This window comes from Drosophila montana, unplaced genomic scaffold (genome assembly GCF_035044405.1).
Source record: "Drosophila montana isolate Dmon_TW-CO22-7 unplaced genomic scaffold, ASM3504440v1 contig_3526_1, whole genome shotgun sequence".
NCBI classification, from domain to species: domain Eukaryota; kingdom Metazoa; phylum Arthropoda; class Insecta; order Diptera; family Drosophilidae; genus Drosophila; species Drosophila montana.
In genome coordinates, this window is record NW_026998405.1 from 211,419 (window position 1) to 238,080 (window position 26,662).

Here is a 26,662-nt window from a genome sequence, read left to right on the forward strand (position 1 = left end):
TGCAACTTTTCAATCTTTGAAGATGTTTGAAGACAAGCTCACATATATTTTTCAATTATTTATAAGTGAGGTTTATCTTAGATAGCTTTTTTTTAGCATAGAAGCAGACAACTCCTACCCCATAAAGTATATATATATTCTAGATCAGCATCAACAGCCGAGTTGATATAGTCATTTAGTCCGTCTGTCCATCTATCTATTTCTATATGAACTAGTCTCTCAGCTTTAAAGATATCGTCCAGAAACTTTGCATAGGTCCGTCTTTCTGTTGCAGGCAGTACATATGTTGGAATCGGACAATTGTCAATTTATCAAAATACCTTGACCAAACTCTGCATTAATAAGTTTCACAAGGCTCTCTACAAAAATTCAAAAAACTGTCAACATCGGACTACCATATCATATAGCTGGCATAGGAACTATAGATCGAGAAGTAGGTTCTGTTATGGCAAAATATTCTGTTCTCCTACAAATTGTTTGATCAAACTCAGAATTTTCGAGCTTTACTCTAAGGTAAATGTCTGCAAGGGTATTAAATCTTCGGCGTGTCGAAGATATCCTTACTATCTGTTTTTTTTTACAGTAATTTTTCTAAAATCCAACTATTATATCATATATCATATGGGACAAAAACGATTCTTCGAAAAATATATAGAATGGACATTTAATCTAATTTGCATTTAACACAGAGTCCAAGCCTATTCCACCGCTATTCCAGTATATATATATATTTAATATGTAATATATATATTACAGCATATATTTATAGATATGGAATGTATATATTAGATATCTATATGGTCAATGAGTAATATAATTAATATATTTGAAAGCGTATTTAATGCTCAACACCTTGCTTGTTACCTGTTGTTTCTTATAATCCCATAAATCTTAGAAATACATGTGTGTGTGTGTGTGTGTGTGTGAGGGGGGGACGCTCGTAATTCCCATCTTCAATCCAATAAACACGCAGCAGGAAAACTTTAAATGGCAGCTGCTGCTGCTGCCAAACGGAAAAACGAGCAACAACAACAGCAACAACAGCAGCAAAAACATTAGCAACCGATTTGAAAGACCGCAGCAAACATTTTGTAGCTTACGTAATCAGCAGGCTGGCCAAAAACAACAACAACAACAACAACAACATTGCTGCCAAATTGCATTGCCAACATTTGGTTTTTTTGTTATTTATTTATTTTTTATTTGTGTGCCTCATTTGGACGTCATGTGAAACTCTTTTTGGCCAATTTGGCGATTGCAGCCGCAGCCGCAGCAGCAGCAGCAGCAAGTGGGTGTGGCAGTGGCAGTGGCAGCCTTTTTGGGCCAGGTGGCATCTTAGCACTTTGACTTGCCAATTTGGCAACGCCTCGAAGCACGCTGCCCGTTAATTAGGCAGGCAAATTTCTGGGCCAACAACAATTTGGCCCAAAGACTGCAATTTCTGTGCCTCAAACGTGGCACACAGACCGCGTTTAAGTCGAGTTGGCCTGAAATGTTGTTAGTAAGATTTAGTTTTAAGTTAAATCAAAACGTCGCCTAAGTGAAAGTCATTTAACAGGGGCAGGGGGGGGGGGAGGGGGCGGGGCGAGAGTTGGATTGGACTCTGGAGCAATGAGCGACGACTGCTCCACAAATGCAACGGCATTTGTCGACGATAGAAAATGTTTGATAAACAAATTAACATAATCAGAGCATAAACTGTTTATTGATTAAAATCGAATATCATAAATACGTGACGAGTTTATTGTGGCAACGACCTTGCACCGGAGAAAGGTAAAAGAAAAGTCGACGAAAAGCAAAGAAAAGTCAAAGAATGTCAAATAATCTCGAGTTATAAGTGCGAGTTACAAAATAAAGAAAACAAAAACTCAGATAAAACACATTCCACTTTTGTAAAAGCCCAACAGAAGTTGGACATTCAAAGAATTTCGAACCCAAGAAACGTTTAGATAGAGCGGAAAAAAAAGAAAAAAAAACAAAGACAAAATTGAACAACTGTCCAACAAAATTTGCATGCAAAATTACCTAAGATAATTAACATAACAAATTGCTGCAAATGAATTTCAAATAGGAACAGGCGAAGCGTAAAATTATATACGCCAGACAAAGAGAGAGAGACAGACGAAACAGAACAGACATCTATAAAGAATACTAGACGGGGTTATACAATCGAAATTAAAGACATAACACGTTTACACATAAACCTCCATTTGACCGTCATTACGTTATGTGCCTTGAAAATGTGCCAAAATTGTTGAGAAATTCTGTTCTTATTTATATAACATTAAAATTTTAAGATTTATCAAGCAAATAATGTTATTACACAAAATCGTATGTGAATTACCACCTATTATATTTACTTACATACATACATCTTAATCATCGCCGTTCTATGCGATTCTCATGAATTGAATAGACAACTTATCTAGTATGTGAGATGTTTTTGAGAAGTATCAGAAAAGAAAGATAGAGAGCTTGAAAGAGAAATAGGCAAGTAAGGCAAAATAAAAGAGTCGGAGTCATATCAGCTATGCCGGAAGATAGAGAGACAGAGAGAGAGAGAGAGGGTAGAGAGAGAAAGCGAGAAGGGAGAGATATACAGAAGGAGAAGAAGAGGGAAAGGAAGATAGAGAAAAGGAGAGTCTGACAGAGACAGCTCTCTAATATTATTGATTTATAAATCTGCATACATCAAGTAATGAATGCATGAAAATCGCATAGAACTATTTATGTTCAATATGTTAAATATTTCTTGGAACTTATTTTAGTTTCCGGACTGACACCATATTCATAAGTTTATGAATGAATTGAAAAAAATAAAAATATTTAAAAGAAAAAAATTTAAAAAAAATTATAAACCTAGGCTCACACGAAAAGCCTAGGTCTATGTATGTGAAAATCAGCTACACGAACCGCACCCAAAGGCGAGACATGGGTGCGAGCCGTGAGGCCAATTCATAACAATATTTTTTCTCGGGTTTGCAGCCATGGAAAACTGACATAGATTTGGACAGTCTCAAACGCGAACAGAACCCAATCGAATTCGCCATTTTATCGAACTGACCTTTTCTTTTATTTTCTGAACAGACAGAAACGAGTTGTGAAATGTATCGAGCCGTAATGGAGGAAGTCGCGCGCTTCTTCGAGCGCTATCAGCAGCAGCAACAGTTGCAGCAGCCGCAGCAACAACGGCAGCAGCAGCAAGCGAATCGCCACAGTTTGGGCGGCCTGGGCGAGCAGATCTCACGCTCGAAGAGTCTGCATCATGTGCTGGGCGTGCAGAGCGATCCCAATGGCTGCCCGGAGCCTTCAGCTGGCGGCAACAGCTGCGGCGCCTCCTCGGTTGCCTCGTGCAACAGCTCAGCGTCGTATTTGCGCGCGCGCAGCAGCACGAATCTGATGCTAAACAAGTCGATGAACGAGGAGAACAGCTACGAGAGCATTGCGCCAGCGGGCAGCTACAATGCCTTCAAGGATTTCACCTGGTAAGTGTGTGTGTGTGTGTGTGGCTCAGCTGTCGGAGTATTTATTAAATCTTCATCTCCCTCTCTCTTGAACTTAACAGGCGACGCTCGCCGAAGAAGTTGGGCGGCTGCAAGTCGCGTCTCTCCTCGCCGGAGGCAGCCGAGGAGAAGCTCAACCAGGAAGCCTTTCGCCTGGCGCGCACCATACGCAATCTGCTGCACATGTCACAGCAGCAGCCGGATCTCACGCAGCCGCGTCACTCGATGGTCTCCTTGGGCGCCGGCGGCCAGCGCCTGTGCAAGAATCAGAAAACCAGCTCAGTGTTGACGCTGCTCGCACCTGCAACTGCACCTGCACCTGCAACGCTGCACAATTCCACCAGCCTGGATGTGACGGCCAACCACCCGCCGGCTGTCAAGTGCAACAACGAGCTGGACAACGGCAGCAATGCCAACAACGCCGCCGTCGCCGCCGCCGCCAGCAGCGCTGAGATGTTGTTTTTGCGCGCCAACCAAATGCGTGATTCGCGCTTGTCGCTGCGCAGCTCCACCGATAGCTCTGTGCATTCCACCATCTCCTCGACGGCCTCGTCCTCATCCAAAATCGAAACCGACGAAGAGCACGCGGCCAACAACAACAACAATAACAAGCCAGCTGCGAGCAACTGCAATAACAATGGCTCCAGCACGGAGGATGAGAGCGGCTTTAGCTCCATCAGCTCGTTCCATGACGTGGGTCTGCCGCTCAGCTCCACATTGATTGGCGGCAACAATTGCCGCCTCTCGCTCTCCGCGGAGAGCCGCAACTCGACGCTGAAGTCGGCGCTGAATGTGGTGGGCGTCCCGCTGCAACCGCTGCAACCGCTGCAGCCACAGCACGCGGCCAGCTGCCAAACGCAATCGCCAGCGAAAACCTATCGCAACGCCAATCGCTATCAGCGCTTCTCGACGCTCTCCAACGAGGATGCGGCCGCTGTGCTCTGGGTCTAGGCTGAGCCCATTCTCGAACCCCCGTTGCCCAAAACCCACCCCAGTGGCATTTCTCGCTCCATTTCAATTAAGTTTTTTAGTTTTTATGTTCTTCTACTCGCTAGTGCCTCTCTCTCTCTCTCTCTCTCTCTCTCTCTCGTTTAGTTGTTAGCCGTTCCTTAAATTAAATTTGAAATTTTTTGATTTATGTACGTTATGTATATGATATTATTTTAATTATGTATATGTATTTAGTTTCAGTTTCTTATTGAATACGCCGCATTTCTGCATTTAATTATTTGTATAGTTACAAACTAAGTTTCGCAGTATTTATATAATTTTGCAGCTACAGAAAAATAAATGTGCATTCACAATGTGTGTAAAATGGTAAAGAAAAGCGCGTGTGGCTTTATACGATATAAAAAATAAAATATATCCATATACGATATATTATTCCGATCTTAAAGCGTAAATGTAAAATATATAGGCAAGATTTGTCTTCGGCCGAAGAACATCAAATATCTTTGCGATATTACGATTTCAGATTCTCATCTGAAACACAAAATGCCTTCATATTATTATTATATTAATATCAATAATTAATATCAATATTCAACAATTTTTGGACTATAATATAATATATTTTATATGTTATTAAATATAATATAGTATGTTGACTGATGAGAACTTCAAAGCTAAACAAATAAGTTTAGAGTTAAGTTAAGTCACAGAAATCAAGAATTCTCTAGAGTTCTTAGAGACAGTTGCTTTGAAAATCTCTCAAAATTTCCGTCACAGAACTTCGAGAGATTTAATAGAGTTGTCTTTAATAATATAGTCAGATAACCTTCTGAGAGGTTTTAGTTATCCAAATCTATATACAAAGCCTAACTGATATGTTTAATATCATTCCAATCGTTAGTTTTAGTTTAAAAATTTCCTATGGACAAAAGACAAAAAATTGCAAAGCAACCAAAAATAATTCTGAGAATTCCGACGAGATTTGGAATAGGGTTGTCGCCTGCTTCAGCATCAGCGGATGAATCTATATATATACAGGTAAGTCTCTTCCAACCCAATTCCAATCCTCGGCAAGTATTTATATGCCTCTTGGCTTTGCCGAAAGCCTAATAAACCCTTGTCATATAGCTGTTAAAGAAATAATCGCTCAAAAAGAAAGTATTTGTAAATACAACATATATGCCACACATTATCTTTGTGTCCGGCAGAGTATTTACTCTTCGACCTGCCGCATACAGCTAATACTCATTTGAAATTCTTGATGTCGTATGGCAGCAGGCCTTGAGTATTACGTATGTTATGGATGACACTGCCTTAGACTTTCCTGTCATATTTTTTTGCCCACTATCTGCTTTCATTCTATCGTTAGAATTCCTCGTTTCGGCACGTAACGTTTCGCTCAAAACTTTTCGGTATTTTCCGCAATATTCCGGGAAACGCACTCAACGCTAACATACTTATCGCTAAGTATTTGCACACTCATTAAGGATTTACAGGGTATCCCAAGCATGGCCAGCGCCCAAATGCAAACATTTGAGTCATCGGTCTTTGAGCCAAATAAGTTTCTGCAGAGTCGCTTGGAGCAGTCTGCCCACATTGAGAAGCAGGAGCTGCTAAAGGAACGGGAACATGAGCTGGAAAGTGTGCCCGAGGAGCTGAACGAACAAACCTATAAAATCGAGTATAAACATCCGCTAGAGCATGTCTGGACATTGTGGTATCTCGAAAATGATCGCACCAAGCACTGGAAGGATATGCTCAATGAAATCACCCAAATCGACAGCATCGAAACCTTTTGGGGGTAAGTTCCAAGCCAAAAATGTCAAATCCTATCTGTCAACCCGTTTTTCTTTCAGCCTGTACTATACCATCAAAACACCGTCGGAGCTCAAGATTGGCAGCGACTATTACATGTTCAAACAGGGTATACAGTAAGCTAAGCTAACTAATACCTGATCAATCCAATCCAAGCTCCTAGTACTCTTGTTGCCCTTTCAGGCCCATGTGGGAGGATGAGGCAAACATCAAGGGTGGTCGCTGGCTTTTTACTGTTGGCAAGAGCTCCAAATATGCGCTCGATCGCATCTGGCTGGATATTTTGTTAATGATGGTGGGCGAGTCCTTTGAATATGCTAGCGAAATCTGCGGCGCTGTGGTCAATATACGTGCGAAAAGCAACAAGATATGTACGGACTACCAAATAATTAGCCATCTAAAGCCATATCTTAATCAAGGATCTCCTCCATTTGCAGCTGTGTGGACGGCCAATGGCACCAATGAGCTGGCCGTATTAGAGATTGGATTCAAATTAAAGACTTTATTACATCTCCAATCGCACAATCTTCAATATCAGCTGCACTCGGATGCGATGTCTAAAATAAATTCTGGCGTTAGATCTGTATATAGTCTATAACGATGGTCAATTAATAGTTGCGTATGTACAGCAGATGGGACAGGCGTAGTATAAGTGCTCAATAGTAGAAGAAACTCATTTGATATATCGCCCAAATTGTATTTTAAAATTCCAGCAAATTCAGGCAACTAAATTACCCTAATTTATTTATTATGATTAATAAAGTTGTTTGTCGCAGATTATTGAAAGGGCACTCATTGCTTTTCCTCTATAGTATTTTATAGATATATCTATAACAAGAAGGAAAACGTTTCCGCAATCGGACAGGAAATATTCAAATTGAAATATTTTCTAAAAATTTTAATGTCCATAACTCGACCAAATTAGATCCGATGTGGGAGAGATTCACCTTTATGTACTCGTGAGACTCTATAGAACAGTTTGGAATCAAAAATTTTTTATTTCAGAACTTACCCGATTTTCGCCAAAATTGTGATGACTTGCCATTTATGTTGATTTCGGCCAAATCTTAGAATTGAAATTGAATGGCAATTGATAGTCCTGGTCCGTACGAGTAAATCAAGGTATACGGATCGGAAATCGGACCTGAAATACCCGAGATATTCCAATTTTTATATTTTTCAAAAACTTCAAATGTCCATATCTCGGCCAAATGAAGTCCGATTTGGGTGAGAGTTGCCTTTCTATACTCGTGAGACTCTATAGAACAGATTGGAATCAACAATTCTTGATTTTAGAACCGAGCCGATTTTCGCCAAAATTGTGATGACTTGCCATTTATGTCGATTTTGGTCAAATCTTAGAATTGAAATTTTTGAATGGCAATCGATTGTCCTGGTCCGTACGAGTAGAACACGGTGAACGGCTCGGAAATCGGACCTGTAATACCTGAGATATTCCAATTTTTATATTTTTCAAAAACTTCAAATGTCCATATCTCGGCCAAATGAAGTCCGATTCGGGAAAGATTCACCGTTCTGTACTCGTGAGACTCCAGAGAACAGATTAGAATCAAAAATGCTTGTTGTCAGAACCGAGCCGATTTTCGCCAAAATTGTGATGTTACCTCTTGCCATTTATGTCGATTTTGGTCAAATCTTAGAATTGAAATTTTTGAATGGCAATTGTCCTGGTCCGTACGAGTAGAACAAGGTATACGGATTGGAAATCGGACTTGTAATACCCGAGATATTCCAATTTTTATATTTTTCAAAAACTTCAAATGACCATATCTCGGCTAAACGAAGTCCGATCTTGCAAAAAAGTTTCTTTGCGTACTCTTGACATTCCGCAGAATCGAATCCATTATTTTTCCAGCGAGTATCAGTTATAATTAATTCGATTCATGGAACTCCGTGTCATTTCTTCTAGTCAAATTCAATTGGTTTTGAAGTTTCATGTCATTGTTTATATATTAAATCTTAAACATCACCATCATGCTCTGTTACAATACAACTTAATGCTGTAGATGCCTGTCTCAAACAAATTGAATGAGGTTAACATTAATCGTTATGTATATACTTTTTAAAAATTTACTCAGTAAACATTCACAGCTTTAGCAGTATGGCGACAAGCCGAACATAATGAAATCGAACCGATTTGTTTTCAGTGCGTGAATGCGATTTCAAGTCACTAATACGATTAGTTATATTACATACGATTACATTGAACATAAAGTTATAGACATGGTATATGTATATATATATATATATGTATAGATAGACATATTAAGAAGTACTATTTACAATTACGCTCAGACTTGAGCGATACATAAATTATCGAGAACGCCAAAAACAACGCAAACGCTTCAACATTTGCGCGCAACATTTAATGGCGACAAATAAAAATTGCTTAAAAGAATTCTAAAATTACGACCTTATACTGATTGGACGCGTGAGTTTTGTTTTGGTTTTTTTGTGAGATTACGAATATCGAAAGTATGCAATACAGTCATGATTACGCATGGGCACAAGTGAGTGTTCGAGACGTACTTAAGGCCTACTAAAGAGTTCATATGGAATACGCTTATTGGGTGAGTTGAGCATTAGCCGGGGCCAGACTCAAGCATCGCTGGCTAAATTCGACCGACAACGGCCTTGTTTTTGCGCGTTGGCTGCACAGAGAGCGGCGGCACGACCAGTAGCTCGGACTGCGTAGATGGTGAACTGCTGCGCATGCTGGCACAATCCTCATCAGCTACTTCCTGTAATGTGGCAATAGATTTAGTAAAATACATGAATATATTATATCTATATAGTAACTCACATTAATGTTGGTGCAGCTGGCCAGACGCATCTGTGCCAGCTGCGAGGCGGGCGTCAGCGAATTGGTGCTGCCAAACGGCGATGTCATCATTGTGGATACCGCACGTTTCAGCTTATTGGGCGTTTTGTTAAAGGAAAAGGCGCGTCCCACCTGCCAAAAATTAAAATTGCGTTTAGATTGATCACATTATGGGATCAGCTGTTAGGCAACATACCTTGAGGCGCGTTTTTGCAGCCAATTTAAAGGCCTTGCTCAACGTGCTGACATTTACATCGCTGATGTCCACCTCCAGTTCCAGTGAAGTGCGACTCAGCATCATTTTGTCCTGCAAACAAAATGAACATCAGTAAGTTTATATAAATTGGACGCTTTCTTTAACTACTCACAGCATCTGTGCGACACGTGTGCGCGGCAATTTGCATGCACAACTTTTTAAGATAGACCAGCTTATCCGTTTCCTCGTCAATGATACTAAAGGTGTAGAGCTTCTCCTTATCGCCACGCTGCAGCAGGCCAAAGGCACGCGGACTGTCCGTAATATCAATGACAAAGCGTATCGTATTCAGCGATATCAGTTTTATGTGCTTATGCGTTTTGGCCGTGCTCGGCGATTTGGCCGTGTTGAAGCCCCGCGAGCGACGCTTGCATAGCTCTATGGAATCGGAGAACAAGTAGAGCAATAGGCTGTCGCCACGCCCACTCAGTGAATCGGACAGCTCGTTGACCTCACATTTGGAGATAAAACTGCGATTGGAGCTAACCAAGTGTGCTGGACAGCCATCGATATCGTTGAATATATCAAAGATGGCCATGCGAGATTCCGTGCGCCGCTTGTCCTCGTTGATGTGCAGCGTCACCTGCTTGATGGCCTTCAGTGCATCCTCGAGACGCGCATGATCCGCATTGCTGCTGTTAGTATGCTTCAGTATATCATTCAGCAGCAGGCTAATGCTGGGTAAACGCTGCACGGGTCGGATCATTAGATCTTGTAGGCTCTGACGTCCACACTCGGGCTTGGTTTGGTTGATCTTGAGGAAGGCGTGGAAGCGTGGGTATTCGCGATCACAGTACTGCAGCTGTTCCTTCATCTGCTCATAGAAATTCACATATGGCGGATATGCCTTGATCAGATCATCGCGATGCTGGATAATGATGTCCCCGATGAGACAATCCTCCCGCCAATTGGCATGCAGCTTGCGCAAATGCTCCAGCATGCTCTGATGCACCTCGTGTATGGGCAGAAAGTTGCCAAAGATTGACTTGATCTCTGATTTATTCAGCAGCGAATCATTCGTTTCGGCCAACTCATCCAGTTTGTTCTTGAACAGCTGCAGGGTAAAGAGAGGGGACTTTAGCCATGTTCAATGAGGATCAGTAGCGGCTACCTACATTCAATATGGTATCCAGTATACCCACATAGTTGGACTCTGTGGTAAAGAAGTCCATAAAGTGATTAAATCGCATGGATTTCTTGGTGGGCGTGGCCTCGCTAGCTTCTGGCTCCACATGCAGCAATAGCTTATCATTCTCCAGCTTATCGGGACTGGTGGTGCAGTCAAAGAAGCTATTCGAAACGGACAATAGGCCAGCATCCGATACCGAAGATCGCCGCTTGCCCGTGCCCAGGGGTGTGCCCTCCAATTGTATGCGCTGTGAGAAACGCTTCCGTTTCCGCTTGTTAAAGCTAATGGGCAGCGAATCGCGACGATCTGTGCTCGGCGTATTCGTAATGCTATCCAAATACTATATATAAACCGATAAAATTATGGTTGGAATATATTTTAAATACGTTTATTATGGCACTTACATCGCCGAATAGATAATCCATCTCGTTGGCATAGCCATTCTGTATGGTATACCAGAACCAGTCCGATTTCAGAATGTGCGTATTATGATTCTTGGGCTCCGGCTTCGACACAGTCGTGTGCTCGTCCACGACCTGATCGACAGCGCATTCGAGAATTAAGAAAAGCGTACAATTAGGAATTGTTTATGAATTGTTATTGCCATAATCGTGCAATAAAAACGATATGAAAATGTGCAATGTGAAAAATGTGATTAAAATAAAAATGTTTTGTTTGTTGCCAAATGCATTCAATACAATCTTAAATCAAGCGTCCAACTAATTAAATCTATTGTACAGTTCACAAAAGCAGCAGCAGCAGCAGCAGAGCAGCACAATAAATTATTTATTAATATTCATACAGAGATTCTGTATCGGAATCCAAATATGTTTTTGATTCCGTGTTCAAGTCGAACCAAAAAAAGGAAAGAAAGAAAAAAGGCCAAACAAAACATTTTTAGTGCACATTCTTGGCAGCACTTTGAAACGGGCATAAAAATCGCAAGCAAAACAAAAATCATAAGACAAAAGTGTAGAAAAATAGAAAGAGTAAAAATATAAAATTGTTTATCTCGAAATTCCTGCCATCGAATGTACTGAAACATTTGTGCAAATATTTGTTAGTCTATAGCAAGAGAAATGTCTTCTTTTTTTTTTGCTTTAAAGAACTCGAGATCGACCAGACTTCATGTATATTATGTTTTTGTTACTATTTTTTTTTTTGGGAATTCTTGAAGGCATTTTTAACATTTATTCAAGCGGAACGTGTGCTGCTATTCGTTGTGCAAATAAATGTTTATCAATATTTATTGTGCTGCTTTTCATGTTGTTGTTGTTGCGTGTGCTCGGAAAACAGAACAGAACAGGAGAATAGAGTAATATTAGAGGAAATATTTAAAAAAAGCCAAAATAAAACAAACAAAAAAACTTCAAACACCGCACCCAAATTATGACTTAAACTACAACATAACCATAAACAATTAACATGTAATTTAATTTAATTTTTCAATGGGTTGTGGGGTTTTGGGTTTCCAATTTGGTCTGAAAATGGGGCAAAACAAAAAAAGTCCGCAGCTCGTTAAGCAGCTGAAAAATTGTTGAAAATGCGCGTCGAGTTGTTTTTATATTATATACAAAAGTTGGTTGAAGCTTGGTAAATAAATAGCACAAAATGTTTCAATGCAAATGAAGAGCGAGAAGCGTTGGCAAAATAGAGAAGTGGCTGCGCACAAATAAACGAAGGCGAAAAATAATTGAGCGAAACTTGAGAAGCTGCCAAAGTTCAAATGAAACGTGTCAAATTTGCAATTCTTATATAGCTGAATTGGGATAGTTGAACAAAGTTAAAACTTCCCTTTAAAGTTTCTCTGACACGTGGCAGTTTTTAACATGAACTTAAGCAGTACTGCTTTAAACTCAATATCATTCGAACCAAAGCAGTTTCTTTATGCAGCAATTCACAGACTTTAGTTAAACATGATAGCAATGCCCTACAAAGTATTTATGCTGTGCCGTTTCAAAGCGTTTCCAAGTTTTTTTAATGGGCTATTATCCATGTAAGTACCATTTGCTCATCGGCAGCGAACGCGTTGCAGTCGCCCTGCGGCGGTGTCGACGTTGTCAGCTTGGGAGCATCCATTGGCACAGCGATCAATGATGATGTTATTGAAGTTGATGATTCTGATGATGTTGTTGTTGTTGATATAGATGATGTGACTTTTATGGGCAACATGGCTGTGGCAGCAGCACAGCAGGCAATTGCAGAGGATGTTTCACTGACAAGGGCATTACCATTGGTACTGGTATCGGAATTGGAATTGGGGTTGGGATTGCTAGCATTGTTAGTTGAAAATGTTAGGGAGCAGCTCCCACCTGCACCACCACCAACCGGACCGAATAGACGCTTTGCTGTTTTCTTGGCGGCCGAGGCGCTGCTAGCGCCAAATCGTTGCAACGGCGCCTTGGGCGTCTTGAAGCCGCTGTCCAGCGGCCCACATTCGGGCGTGGCCTCGCGCTCCGCACGGCGACTGCTGCTGCGCGTGATGCGATCGCAAATGCTGCGCAATGCTTTGACCGGTTTCCGTATCGATTCGTTCAGCGTGCTGTTAATGCTGGCCAGCGAGCACATGGAATCATCCGCCTCGATTGTCTCGCTGCCCAGAAATGTGGACGCATCCGCAACGGCAATGGAGCTGCGTCGTGTGCGCAGCGTTTTGATGATGGGCGTGCGATCGGCCACGAAACTCATGGAGCGCTTCAAGGTGCGCGTTATGGAGCCAGTGCGTATGAGCTTTGGTTTCTTGGTGCTCGCGGGCAGAGCAAATGAGTCCACAGACATCAGCGAGACGCTGTCAAAACTGTCGCGTTTCCGTTTCAGATCATTCTCGGCAGCGGCTGCCGTCAAGTCATCCGTTTCCATGTCGCATTCATTAATTGTATCGATGGTCAGCAGCTTGGCAGGCGCTATCAATATGGGCGACAGGCTCTCTGCGTTTGTCTGAAACTCATCTGCGGCCGATGGGCTGCCACTGCAGCTGGTGGGCGTGCCTGCGGTTATAATGATGCTTGGCTGTTGCTTGATGCTCTTCGGTGTACTGGCCTGAACATCTTCCTCATCCGCGGAGTCGGGCAGCGGTAGCTCTTCAGGCTGCTGTATATCGCCGGATTCCACAAACAAGCGCACATCAAAATGTATGTCATCGAGTTCATCTGACTGATTCTCCTTATCAGACACAGGCTGCTGCTCCTGTTGCTGCAGCTGATCCTCCTCCTCCCTCTCTTGCTGTTCGTCCACATCAGCAAAGTCTAGGTCCGTTTTGCGGTTGGGTGTGGCTGTGTGGCAGGGTCTGCTGCTTATTTGGTTTTTAGTGTTAGTGTTGTGGTTAGTATCAGTGCTAGTAGTGCTAGTGCTAGTGCTTGTAAGGACAGCGCCCGTATTGGGCATCACCTGTAAGATATATACACGAAAATCAGCCATAAGACACAAACAAACCAACAAAACGCTTAAGCCAAATGCCAGTGAGTTGCATGCAAATTACGACTATACAAAATTGAGTAGAAAACTGCCCCAATTGGTCTTAGGGGTAGAGGGATAACTCACGACATGCGAGCACTCCGGATCATCCAGTTCGGCACAAACGCCGCCATTCTCCAAGAGCACATCGACCATGTGTTGATGCTCCTCAGCGGGAAAGCCAAAGAAGCAAATTTTCTGGCCTTCGAATGCCTTTAAACGATGCGCCTTGGTAAAGCTATCCTGTGTGGCCTCAAACTCCAATGAATCGCGTGCTGACCAAGCGGCATAAACCCAAGCGGGACGCACCACCGTCAAGCGAAAGGTTTTGGCGTATCTGTTTGGAAGAGAAGGCAAATTCATAAATATATGCTAGTCAAATTATTTAAAAGAGCTTTAAGATAAACAGTCAGCAAAGGTTATACTTTTTGAAGCCTTTTATAAACGAGCTGACGAATTTTTAACATTTTATGCAGTTTTTATTAAATTATCTTGGTTTAAGAGAACAGCATTCAGAACAGCTTTACAAAATTTAGACTGCATTAACAATTGAGCTTTGCGCTTTGATAGAGCTTTAAGATAAATAGTCAGCACAATTGATCATATTTAAAGGTTTTATGAGCGAGCTGACGAATTGAGCTTTGAGCTTTAATTAAGCTTTAAGTTAGTGCACAACACTTATCTCATTTAAAGCTATTATGACAAACCTTTACAAAGATTTTAGCAGTTTCTTTTTGTCACATGCACAAGATTAAATCCACTGTTGATTATTTTGCAAGCCGCGTCATTTGGTTTGTTTAAAGCTTTAAGCTGATATCATTTAACTTTAATACTTACTGATACTTTTCGCCACCACTGTGATTGCATATCAGATGCGTGGTTTTTGTATTCAAATCCTTCTTGATGCAACCGCCCATGGAGTGTATGAGATTTACCAGTTTAGTCTGCAATTGAAAGGAATAATATTTAATAAAGTATTCGTTCGGATAGACTGGCTGCTGCCCCACTCACCAGCTCATCCTTTTTGCGTATGCCCGTGAAGCAAGTGACCACGCCGCGCATTGCATAGTTGTAAATGGGCCGCGTATTCTGGCCCAGTGTCTGTTTCATCTCTGCCGCATACTTCAAAGCGGGTGGACCCAAAATGCTGCAATGCAGAAGTAAAAGAAGGGTGGAAGAAAACACAATTAAATATTTATGTGGCACACTTTTGAGTTATGCAAGGCAATTTTTAATGCCCCCAATTGACCTTGGCCATTGCTCCGCGCCAGCCATATATCAAACTGTTCGAATATCACTCAAGACTCTGCAGATCGGTTAAAGGCGCTTCCAGTCGAAACTGAAACAGTCAAGCAGCCGTACGAACAGGCCATTCACGAGTGACTGCAAGTTAACAATCAGTTGAGAGCAGGTCTGATGCGATGCGACACACACAGAGACACATAGACACACACACGACACCAGACCAGGTGGCAATTGCTGGGCATGTAAACAACAATCAAAAAGCCAGACGAATTCTGAACACTGAACTTTGACTTGAGCCTCAACGACAACCGACAGCCCCACCGACCCCGACCGCAACCGCAACCCCAAACACCACAACTCATGCTGCGATCAATTTGTTTAAGGGCTTTTTGTTTATGACGAAGCAGATGCCAGCCCGGGGGCTGACTGTACAGTACTGCCTGTCTGCTACTGTGCGTCCAACTGGCCACGTACCGGAAGTTTTCATAAACAAATCAATCGAGCGGAAGTGGGCGGATGCTGCCCACTGAGTCTGCCTGGCCAGCCTGTCTGCCTGCCAGCCAGCCTGCCTGTAAATGTATTTATGATATTTTTACAATATTGAAATTAATTTATGTACATTTGCATTCATCATTCATTCATGCGTTCGGCTGTGGCTAGGATATACGCAACACGGCCATTCAATGCTTGGCTAACAATGAGCCATAATCAAAATAATGTATATAAATACAGAAAATTCCAGGAAACATTATTTTTGGCAAGAAGTATAAATAAGTGAAAGCATATGAAATAGCTTAAGCTTAAGATTGACAAGGGACACACTTAACGAATTCAAAGAACAGACATTTAAGACCTTTTTGGTGATGTTATGTATGGGGCATGTACAAATAATACAGCTTTGGAATATAGTTGAATTCTTAAAGAATGTGTGAGACATTAATAATAAATGATCTTACTTGAGCAACAAAGTGTATAAATACATACGCGTCTAATATTAATATATTATATATTCTATATAAGAATTTACTTTAGCCTTTTTATTTTTAATTTATTAAAATTATTTGATCTAGGCACTTGGGCATAAAAGAAATCATAAATTAATCATGTAAAGTTGATAAATATTTTTTCATATAAATATATATTTGATATATATACTCAAAAAAATGATTATATAAATTATAATACTTAATACCGCTTGTTTGTGGAATGACAAATATTTTATAATCAAGTGACAATTTTAGAAGCTAATTCGTAAATTCAACGCAAAATTTGTAAAAGGCCTTTGCTTATATTCAGACGCTCACTGAAATTCTTTTCTAGTTTTTGTTGGCCAAAGCTATAAATGCTGAAAAGCATTGAACATTTTCCATAAAATAAAAGCTATTAAGAAAATAATGTATGTATATATGTATATATACAGCTTATGGAAACTATGTTAAAGTGGATTCGATTCTATGAGAAAGAATTTTAGCGCATTTATATTAAGAATTAACTAGGGTTCAAAGTTCAAATCCCTTGTTTACTAAATAAATATTAAAAATAGTAAATAAGAGATATTTGTTAAAAGAAACTCGCCTATAAATGCATAATATGTATGTAGATGTATTTTATTAAAGCTAACACAGGTGATGTTTGGCTCACCAAAACCCATCTGCAAATCTTTCGAAACCCACAAGATCTCCGCTTAGAAGCACGTAAAATCATGCCATTCTGTATAATATTAAGACCATATAACTATGCCAGTAACACGCTTGTGTTGTGGGCCCGTCTTAATTGGCTTTATCTTAGAGTCCATGCACATTGCACAATGCGTTTCGTTTCAATTAGATGGAAGAGAAGAAACAATACATTTGGAAACTTAAGACTTGTTTCAGAGCACAACCGACACGCACTTCAATTTCACCTGATAAGGCGAGACTTCTCACAGCTTTCACACAGTCTGCTTGCACTTGTTACACACACACACACACAACCCCCGCCCGCACCCCTTCACGCTGTAATTCTTACCACAAATAGGTTTCCATATGCAGCGCACAAATGTTTAAACAAACGTTGAGTTTTGTCAGCCTAGGCTGAATTAGAGTATAAAGAAATTTAGTGGCACGACACAACGAACGAGAATATATATTTCTATTTATTGGGAAAATACGTAAAAACGGTTTGATGATTCTAACGGCACAGCTAAAACTAAACAAACACAACTGTTGCGCATTGTGGCCTGGGGAAAATGATTGAGCCAAATGCCGAGCGTCGACGTCGACGGCGGCGGCGGCGGCAGCTGCGGAACGCAATGGAATGAAAAATTGTGGAAATAGAAAATGCCACTTGATGGCACACACTCAAGTGCCAAATGCCACACACTCACACACGCACACACATTCGCTGTAAGCTGCGCAAACATTGAACGGCAGAGAGAACCCACGAGCCAGATGACAAAACGGTAAACAGAGCGCCAGAGGAAAGCGGTCGGGCATGGGCGGGGATTCGGTGACAGGTGAATTTATGCAAATATTTGACATATAAAATGTATATACGTATGCACACATTTCATAGGCATTTCGTAGAACAATCAATGTGAAAACCAAGGAAAACCCAAGCGCACAGCTTAGTCAAAGCACAAAAATGCGCAGCGCGTGCTCTCCAGTTGAAAGATGAGCCGCAGCCGACCTCCAAATTGGATGAATGTATGTGTTTATGGACCATTGGACACTCCATGAAGAACTTGTTGCTTGTAAAGTGCGCTGATCTTTGGCTCTACCCTACCCTACCCCACACACCGCCTGCCTGCCTGCCCACAACCACTCGAACTTTGCGAGGGTCAAAACTATAGAACAGTCAATGACAGCAACGCGTTGAGTACTGTCCCCTTCCAACCATAACCCCTCCCCCTCCCCCCATCCACCATCACACACAATTAATTTGCCATACTGAAAACTTATAAATTATATACACGCACTGTGGGGCTGTACATATACAAAGATATATCAAAAAATATAATAAAAATGTATATAGTATATTTATATTTTCTGCGATTTGTGTTCTCTTTTTTGTTGTTGTTGTTTGTCAAGAATTTCCGACTTGTTGGCGACGCTTTTCACACTTTCTACGCGACTTGACATCGTGGTGTTCCATATAAAACATTTTTTATAGAATCTTGGCGCCAAACGATTGCTGCAATATGACGCAACTCCCGCAGCTTTGACGCCCCCCCCCCTCCCACTACACACCCCCGCGCCAATAAACGACCACCTCTGCAATCACAACGCGAGCGATTCATTTCGATTTCATTGGAAGTACGCAAACTTTTCGACTTAACAAATTCCTCAACCAAAAATTGTCATGTGTGTTGGGCAAATTTTCATTAAATTTTGTTTATTTTATTTTTTTTTAATTTTATTTTTGATTTTATGAGTTTTAGTCGATGAATGAAAGCGCCCCAAAATAGGCAATTCCCCCAACGGGAACACAATGCAGGCGAATTCCTATGATTCAGTTTGGCTTTATATACAATCATATATGTTTATCTGAAAGTACTTTTAACTACACATATACATAGTATATATGTACTTTGAATCTATAGCAAATGTTGGCGTGTAGCAATTAACAAGATCTTTTTGGCATCATTTTTGCGAGTTTAAGTGGCCGTTAAGTGTCTCGAGTCTGTGAATGCAGCAATTCTCAAAAGCCATTCAGGGAATTTTCTCAACAGCTGCTTCAATATTTTTCCCTTTACTTGGCTTTTCGCGGGAAGCACCAAAAAGTTCCTATGAATTATATAACAGCACATACATTTGTAATATCACATATAGCACGGCCTTCTTTGGAAAGGCTTCACTTTAATTGGGAACAGAAGGCGTAGATGGAGGTTAAGTAGCGTTCAATGAATGTATATGTACATATGTATGTACATATATGTGAATATATGTGAAGGGTAGGTACACACAAGTCTACAATATGTTGAAATTATAAGAGTTCCGAAATGTTTATGCAATGAAATTCGTGTATTGCAGTGTGCGAAAAAGCATCCAAAAATTATAAATGAACAGAAATTAAAGCATAAATGCTTAAGGCATTTTAATTTAAAAGCCCCATAAAACTGAATCTTAGAACGAATACTATTAAAATATATAGTATATTATATAATTTATCATTCAATTTTCTTTTGATTGTGTTTGCAGCAGGCAGAACGCAGCAGATGTTATTTGCTTCTTCTTCAGCTTTGAATTCAAATTTATCCTATACATACAATATAATATCGTGTAAATATCATTCCTAACTATTTACTTTGGCTCCACCTGCGTAAATCATAAACCGCAGCTGTATTCATAGTATTCACTAACTCATATCCATGAATGGTTTATAAGACTCAAATTCTTCAATAGACAAAAATAGTGACTAAGCTCTCTTTATGCTTGCAACGTCAAATAATATTATTTAAATATTATTCTTAGCTAATTGGCAACTATTTATGAGAATTATGATGAATTTATTTTGAGCAAAATGCCATAAAAAATTATACACTTATATATTTAGTCCTAACTAAAAACAATTTTATGTGCAAAAAAATAAAAAAAAAGAGAACGAGAAAAATGTAGAAAACGAAAACAAACAGTCGAAACATGAATGAAATTTTGGCAAATAAATAATACGCGTAATTCTCTATGTCGGAGGTGCCTCTTCTGGCTTCCGTTTCTCTTTCTTTGCTCTTTACATGTTTTGTGCGAAAAAAAAGGCGAAGAAAAACTGATGTTGAACATGAAAGCGTAGCAAAACAGGCAATAGAAACGCCGCCCTGCCCCCCTTTTCCCATGCCCCATGCCTGATGCCTGATGCTTTGCCACAATCTGCAAGCCAAGAAACTTGCCCACAACAAACGCATTTGTTGACCTTGGAAATGATCGTAAATAAATATAAAACAAAAAAATTATTATTGTTAATCTCTAATGAGGCAGTCCGTGCATGTTTTTTGTGTTTTGTGTTGTTAAAGTTATTATTGTTGTTGTTGTTTAATTTGAATGTTGCCATATTACTGCGCAGCGGGTAAATTAATCAAGCGTGTCGCCTAATGCCGCAAGTCTCAAATTTGACAACAATTTGTAGCAAATTTGCAGAAAAAACTATGTTAGAATGCTTCTGGCGAGGGTAATACGAACGGTTTATACCCTGCAATCAATGGTGGGCAAGAAAAAGTTGGGCAGGCAAAACAAATATGGATTCAGTTATTGATTATGAGTGGAAATATGTATGCATATCGTGCTTACCTAATGCTCTCCAATATTCCCTTTTTACTATCATATATTTTAAGCCCTACGAACTATTAAATGTGATATATATTATTTGAACTCTTTGGAGCTTAAACAAACCTGCTTAGTTTACATTGTGTCTTACTTTTCTTAACAATTTGTTTATTGTGCTTAGAATCACCACATTAGCTCGAAATCCAAGTTAACAAAGAATATTGAAGGTATTGAAAGAAAATTGGACAACAATTAACCAAACTTAAATCGAAAAACTTTTATGTCCACGTCAAATTGAATTAAAGCTGTTATTTAAAGTAGAGCTTACCCTACCAAATATTAAATTATGATAAATTCATTTTTATCTAGTTTTTTAAAAGTTTTTCTAAAGAAAATAGTTTTAGTTTACGAATACTTAATTGGAGCCAAAACGTACCTTTTTGTTGTTTTTCTTATTTATAACTTTTGTTTTTTAAACTTTTTTGATAATTTTCTTTTGATAAATAAAGTTTAATAATAGTCAAATAGTACAATAGTACGAAGACATTATTGGTACACTATATACATTTTAAAACCAAATTGATTTGACCCAAAAATTCCATTTCATTTTTAACTATGAACCGAACCCAAATCAAACCAAACCTGGTCCAACCTATATCTTTTTCAAAAATGGATTTATCCATATTTGGTAGATGCAAATTTAAGCTAGATGTTATATTGATAAATATAGATATAAGATATTGAAAATAGTAAGGCTTGCACAACTGTCAAAGTTAAAGCCTGGATTAAAGAACGTGAAAGTTCGGATTTACCAACCAAACCTAAAGGCAGGGTGTTGGTTCAAAGTGTGCTTCGAACCAGCGACTGTCTTTTATTTGCAACCCCCATAATAATAATACCCATTTGACGCTATAAAATCGATTTTTATAGGGTATGCAAATGGGAAGGGTGAATTGTCCCCGTTTTTGGCGCTGTCAATCTACCACAACATTTCGGTGGGGGTGGCCCCTGCTACCCCCGTTCGGTGCATGTTTTTTTTTTGGGATAGTCAGCACATGCGTATGTCTAAATTTCAAATTTGGCTGCTGTTGCCGCTTTACTCGTGGCATTCTGTGGCGTCATGTCGCGTCTTGTCCAATTTAAGTTCGTATTTATAGATAAACATAGATCTAGTTGCTAGTGGGAACACTTACCATTCCTTTTGTTTGTGTATTGTGTCGAAGATCTCGTCCTCGAAGTCCTGCAGCACATAGAAAGTGCGCCAATCCATATCATTGATGATGTCCAGACCGGTCTCCGACTGGATGACAGGCATGCCAAAGCTCTCGGCTGCCTGCAGCGTGTCCGCATCTTTGCCAGCCTCGCCCACCAGGCAGATGCGTGTGGGCAGCTTTGACATAATGGACATTTCTGCAGATGGAGAATGGGTATGACACAAGGCATTAGTATGTTACTCTCGTCTAGTCTCTATATATAGAACAAAGATTATATGGCTTAAGTGTGCAGGGCACAGTCAGGCGACACAACTCGTGGACGTGTTGTTTAGTAATTGAGTCTGTTTAAGTATATAAAATTATCTGTATGGGTTAAATCTTTTTATCTTCCGTTTATAAAGTTATGCGGAAGAAAACTGAATTTGACTTTGATATACTCTGTAAATAGGTTTTACATTTATAAAACGTTAATTCTAGATTTGCATTACTTCTTTTAGTAATCGCACCTAGGGTATATATATACTCTGTAATTGGTTATAAATTAAAAAATGTTAAACTTTAAAGTGATTTTCATGCAAGAGTTATAATTTTGAGTGCATATTCCCTTCATGTTGTCTATTTCTATTTATTTAGAAATATTTTTATATTATTTGCACTTAACTACACAATACGCGAAGAGAAATCTAGGTTAAGTTCTATAGAATATTATTTTTCTTAGCTTACTTAATTTCTTTCAATGAGTTGAGCTTGATGATAGAAACGAAAGAAACTAAGTGCTTCACAAGGCAGAGGAGCTGCATTTGATATACATTTAAACATGTGATTTGTATAATTGATGAGCACTTCAGCAACATCGCCTTCAACCCTCGCACACGCCCTCTTAAGTACTTTTGGCGCAAACAGCCCACTAAATTTTAAGTACACTTTGTTCAAGAGTGAAGGTGGAGGAGGAGGAGGATGAGGAGAGAGGTGAGCGTATTCAAAGTTTGGCGCTATGATTTATGGCCATCAGTTTTTGTTTGTTTATGCAAATGGCGAGCTGTGAAGGCGCACAACAAAAGCCAGGAGGGCGCGAAACTTTTGCGCAAAAACAAAACAAATCAATTGCAAGACGAAATAGAAGCAAGTGGAGGATCTCTGCGAGCATCTGCAGCATTCACATCAGCAGCAACTGAAGGGCAGAGTCGATGTCGATGTCGACGTCGATCATTTAGCCGCAATTTTGTGAGCTGTTGACATCAATTTTAATTGCGATCGCCAAGTGCTGATTGCTGTCTATTATTATTACTATTATTATTATTTTTGTTATTGTTTGTTGTTGTCGTGTACGCGCCACCCAACCACCCCCCCGCTGTGACCTTCAGATCATTGCCATCTTAGTTCTGGCATGCCGAAAAATGCAAAAACAAGAAAGAAAATGCAGCCGCCGCCAACCATACAGAACCACCCACCCACACGAGCGCTACAAAATGGTTCAAGTGCATACAAATTTTCCACCAGCCCCTGTACACACACACACACACACACCCCCTAACCTCTCCACACACACACACACACACACCCAGCTACTGTATTTGTGCATTAATTTTATCCAGAATTGTGCAGCTGTAACTGATGCCAATTGCGCTTTTGTATCTCTGCCGCTCGAGACGAGGCAGAGGCAGACATCGCCACTTGTGCAATTGAGAAAAGTTCAGACACGCTGCTTTCCATACAGATGCTCCCCCTCGCCCTGTGGGGGATGGGCAGGAGTTGCATGTGTTCTGTTGTCGCCACATGACGCATGGAATTTTTAGAATAACTCATTTTTACAATGGAAATTTATGGGCATTACCCGTCAAATATTTTGTTGTGTTTATAAAGTTTACACCTTTGGCTGTGGAATGCATTGCATGACATGCACTAATGGCCCGTTTTTTTTTTTATTGTTTTTGCTGCTGTTAGCCAAGTCAGTAAAACAAAAAATGGGCTGCAGTGCAATTATCGAAGTAATAATATCAAGTGAAACACTTGTCCTAACAACAACTGCGAAAGTAGCCCGGAGCGGGTGGACACTATTTATGTACATGGCACAAGTCTCAAATTATTATTAAAAGCCTAAGAATTCAATAATACGATATGCTGTGGCAACTTCTAATGCACAAAGAAATTTGTTTCAATTACATTCTCAAGAAATGGGAAAACATATTTTGTATAATATGTGTACGTTAAACTGAACTCTACGCAAATTTAAAAAAAAAAGTAATAAAAAGATTAAATGTTAGCTAAGTTATTTGTAGAAAATAAGGAAGATTTTTTGAGTTCCTATTTCTAAATAGGAATAAAATAATATTCTGTTAATTTAATGATTTTTAGGATAAAGCTTGTCCCACAAATAGTTACTTTTAATTCAAGACTTTATAAGCTTTATAAAATACAATACTCAAATTAGTTTACTTCTCTTTACTTTTTAGAAATGTTTTATATTATTGCCTATAAAATTATTTTATAAGCCAAATGTTTAAACTAAAAGCTTTTAAATGTTATTGCTGGCGGCCTTTTCATGCGATATGATTTTTCATAATCAGATCGAGACAATAATGTATCTTATATAATTCTGCTTCTAATTGCATTTATTTTAAATTTATATTCCGCATGGTATACGTATATAATTATCAGATTTTGTGTGTATATTCAGCTAAAATAAAGAATTCTCTGCTTGAATTAAGAATATCTCTCTGCTCTGTTTGAGTTTGGAAGCGCTAAATTCCTAAAAATTCGATTTTAATTCACAATTTAATTTATTGTTATTCATACTGCGTAGCAGAATTCGAGACTGGAGAATGAACTACGTTGTTCAAAAATGGTTTCTGTTAGTACATTTCTTGGCATTTGGCAACTAATCTCAAAATCTAACCTTTTCATACCTGAGCAAAGCCCTATGATCCCTGGCAAAGAAATGAAATACCTGTAAAGTCCTCATACACCTGACATAGTGCAGCCTGTTTAAGATTCGCCTGTTTAACTCCCTCCTGAGCTGTGTACGTGAAGTAGGACCAGGCATGACGACGAACCGTGACCAAATTGTTCGTGATGTTGCAGCCCTTGCCGAAGGTGAGCTGGGAAGTCGCTGCAAGTGGCAAGTGCAACATGACGAGGAAGCGACGTTTAAGGATCAAACTCTGAACAGCAACTAAACTGAGGGAACAACCGAGAACGCAGCCAGGCGGAAGCCACAGGTGTGCGCCCCCGTCGAACGGACACAAATGCAAATACAAATGCAAGTTAAGGGCAGAGTGCGAAACGACCCTCACAGGTGGTTCTTGGGCCTGATAGAGGGAGATGACGGACGGCAAGAATTTGCTCTTTGGGAATTTCCTTCTGCCATTGCCTGCGCTGGCTGGTCACTCAAATGCTTCTTCTTCATCATGTACTTCGTTTTCGTTGGCCCGTTGCCAAAAACATGATGAAAAACTAATTGAGTGGCATTTGCATAATGAAAATACTGGGGATCTACACGCACACGTTTGGGATTTTGCTAGAGATTTTGTCATATAGACTCATCAAAGAGGAATCTTGTAATAAAATTACGTTGTCAGCTGGCAGAGCCTTGACGCAGTCCGCTACGGCGACGCAGACGCAGAGACCTTCATGTACATGCACACATACTCGCATATGCGCGAGTGTGTGTAAAAAATGACATTAACATTGAGCCGACAGCCGAAAACATTGGCATGTGCGGTCTCTGTTAAGCATATACCAGGAAAGAGGGAAGAAGGACAGAAGGGAAAGCAGCCTGCAAACGTGTAGTAGGTAAATCACTAGGATCTAGTAACAATAACAACAAGCAGCAGCAGCGATCACAAGAGTGACAGAGAGAGAGAGAGAGAGAGGGTGAGAGTACGCAATTGGTTTCCTTCTCTACCCTAAAGAGCTCGGGCACGGCCAGGCAGGAACTTTGCCGCGGCGGCTGCGCTTTTGGACGTTGTTGTTGCTAGCTCGGTACAGTGCCGGGTTGTTGAGTGCGCTGCGGGGCGAGGGGCGCAAAATATTTAGCGCACATTTCTTTTTATGCGCGAGCCGCTGCCATTCACAATACATAAATATGTTTCACACCGAAATAAATTTAAAAGTAGCTTAAAATTCCCTGACGCGTTTTAACTTTTTCTTTTAGCTACAACAAGAAAGTACTAGCAAGATATTTATTTGCTGGCAGTGACATTTTTTATGTGTGCTTAGCGCCTGCGACATTGAAAAATTAAAAAAAGAGAAAATAGATCTATGTATATTTATACAAAAAATAAAAAAAGAAGACAAACAGCGGATGCGAGGCAAAACAGCTGCTGTTTCCCCACCCTTCGCGTTTTCGACTCACCTGTTTTTGATTGCTCCTCGATGGTCTCCATTTCGTTTGAATTGCATTAAATTTTGGACAGACACACACACTCACACTAATGCACGCACAAAACAGACCTCTACAGCTTTCGTGTTTAGTTTTCTTTGTTTTTTCAATGACGGTTTGTTTGCTATGTTTTACTCATTGCTTGAATAATGCCCAATGCCATAGCATCTTTGTTTTTGCACAATTAAATTGAACAACGCTTTGGTCAATTAAAAAGCGGCGCGCAAAAGAACACAGACAAGCGCCCACAGTCACAATTTACACACACACTTACGTAGATTCACAAGCGCTCGCACGCATTATACGAATTCCATCGAATGCAGCAGGCGGCGTCGCTTTTATTTAACACTTTTTGCAATCCTGTTTATGATTTACTTTGAATACACGCGTTTAATTGCAGGAATGTGTACTATAATTGGTATACAAATAATTACACAGCGCCTTGTACGTGTTTAGTTTGCTTTCTTTGCAGCGCGTCGGAATTAAAAATCAAAATCAACGGTCAAACACGTCCGGTCGCACGGCTGTTCGTCTCGCTTTATTTTACATAAATGTTAATGCTGCGTATTCTTCTACTCGATAAGGCACTGTTACGGCACTAAACTAACATAATATGTTAATGTTACTCATGTTCTA

At 40.0% G+C, this 26,662-nt stretch overlaps 3 protein-coding genes across 6 annotated transcripts in view; 2 read left to right on the plus strand and 1 right to left on the minus strand.

Moving 5' to 3' along the window:
- The window catches only part of LOC135435176 (putative uncharacterized protein DDB_G0271606), a 35,849-nt gene extending 31,084 nt beyond the window's left edge, over positions 1-4,765 (plus strand). Inside the window, exons 3-4 of the mRNA XM_064692095.1 lie at positions 3,088-3,485; positions 3,566-4,765. Of these exons, the coding sequence (XP_064548165.1) occupies positions 3,088-3,485; positions 3,566-4,454 (1,287 nt within the window). The 3' untranslated portion in view covers positions 4,455-4,765. The remainder of the gene's footprint in view (positions 1-3,087; positions 3,486-3,565) is intronic.
- A 1,030-nt stretch (positions 4,766-5,795) lies between these two features.
- On the plus strand, positions 5,796-7,049 carry eIF4E5 (eukaryotic translation initiation factor 4E5). Its single transcript, XM_064692043.1, has 4 exons — positions 5,796-6,255; positions 6,311-6,385; positions 6,453-6,640; positions 6,707-7,049. Exons 1-4 carry the CDS (start codon positions 5,963-5,965, stop codon positions 6,865-6,867), a joined length of 717 nt encoding a protein of 238 aa, XP_064548113.1. The 5' UTR covers positions 5,796-5,962; the 3' UTR covers positions 6,868-7,049.
- A 1,677-nt stretch (positions 7,050-8,726) lies between these two features.
- On the minus strand, positions 8,727-26,577 carry pbl (epithelial cell transforming 2 pebble). 4 transcript variants are annotated; one of them, XM_064692071.1, is made up of 12 exons: positions 26,000-26,577; positions 21,625-21,841; positions 14,961-15,096; positions 14,787-14,893; positions 14,037-14,286; positions 12,501-13,883; positions 10,901-11,032; positions 10,483-10,836; positions 9,480-10,421; positions 9,308-9,418; positions 9,094-9,243; positions 8,727-9,031 (listed from the first exon to the last, which is right to left on the minus strand). In XM_064692071.1, exons 1-12 carry the CDS (start codon positions 26,028-26,030, stop codon positions 8,903-8,905), a joined length of 3,942 nt encoding a protein of 1,313 aa, XP_064548141.1. In that variant the 5' UTR covers positions 26,031-26,577; the 3' UTR covers positions 8,727-8,902. The 4 variants fall into 4 exon arrangements, with proteins under 4 accessions (XP_064548141.1, XP_064548144.1, XP_064548143.1 ...); XM_064692074.1 differs by lacking the exon at positions 12,501-13,883 and having other exon boundaries at positions 26,000-26,573; XM_064692073.1 differs by lacking the exons at positions 21,625-21,841; positions 26,000-26,577 and adding an exon at positions 17,202-17,233.
- Between the last annotated feature and the right edge of the window lie 85 nt (positions 26,578-26,662).

Excerpts from the sequence above, each read along its gene's own strand:
- eIF4E5 (XM_064692043.1), top strand. The coding sequence starts at position 5,963 with ATGGCCAGCGCCCAAATGCAAACATTTGAGTCATCGGTCTTTGAGCCA. Across the intron at positions 6,256-6,310 it reads AGCATCGAAACCTTTTGGGG|CCTGTACTATACCATCAAAA; the intron begins GTAAGTTCCAAG and ends TTTTTCTTTCAG. Across the intron at positions 6,641-6,706 it reads TGCGAAAAGCAACAAGATAT|CTGTGTGGACGGCCAATGGC; the intron begins GTACGGACTACC and ends CTCCATTTGCAG.
- pbl (XM_064692071.1), bottom strand. The coding sequence starts at position 26,030 with ATGGAGACCATCGAGGAGCAATCAAAAACAG. Across the intron at positions 15,097-21,624 it reads ATACACAAACAAAAGGAATG|CATTTTGGGTCCACCCGCTT; the intron begins GTAAGTGTTCCC and ends TCTGCATTGCAG. Across the intron at positions 14,894-14,960 it reads TACGCAAAAAGGATGAGCTG|ACTAAACTGGTAAATCTCAT; the intron begins GTGAGTGGGGCA and ends TTTCAATTGCAG.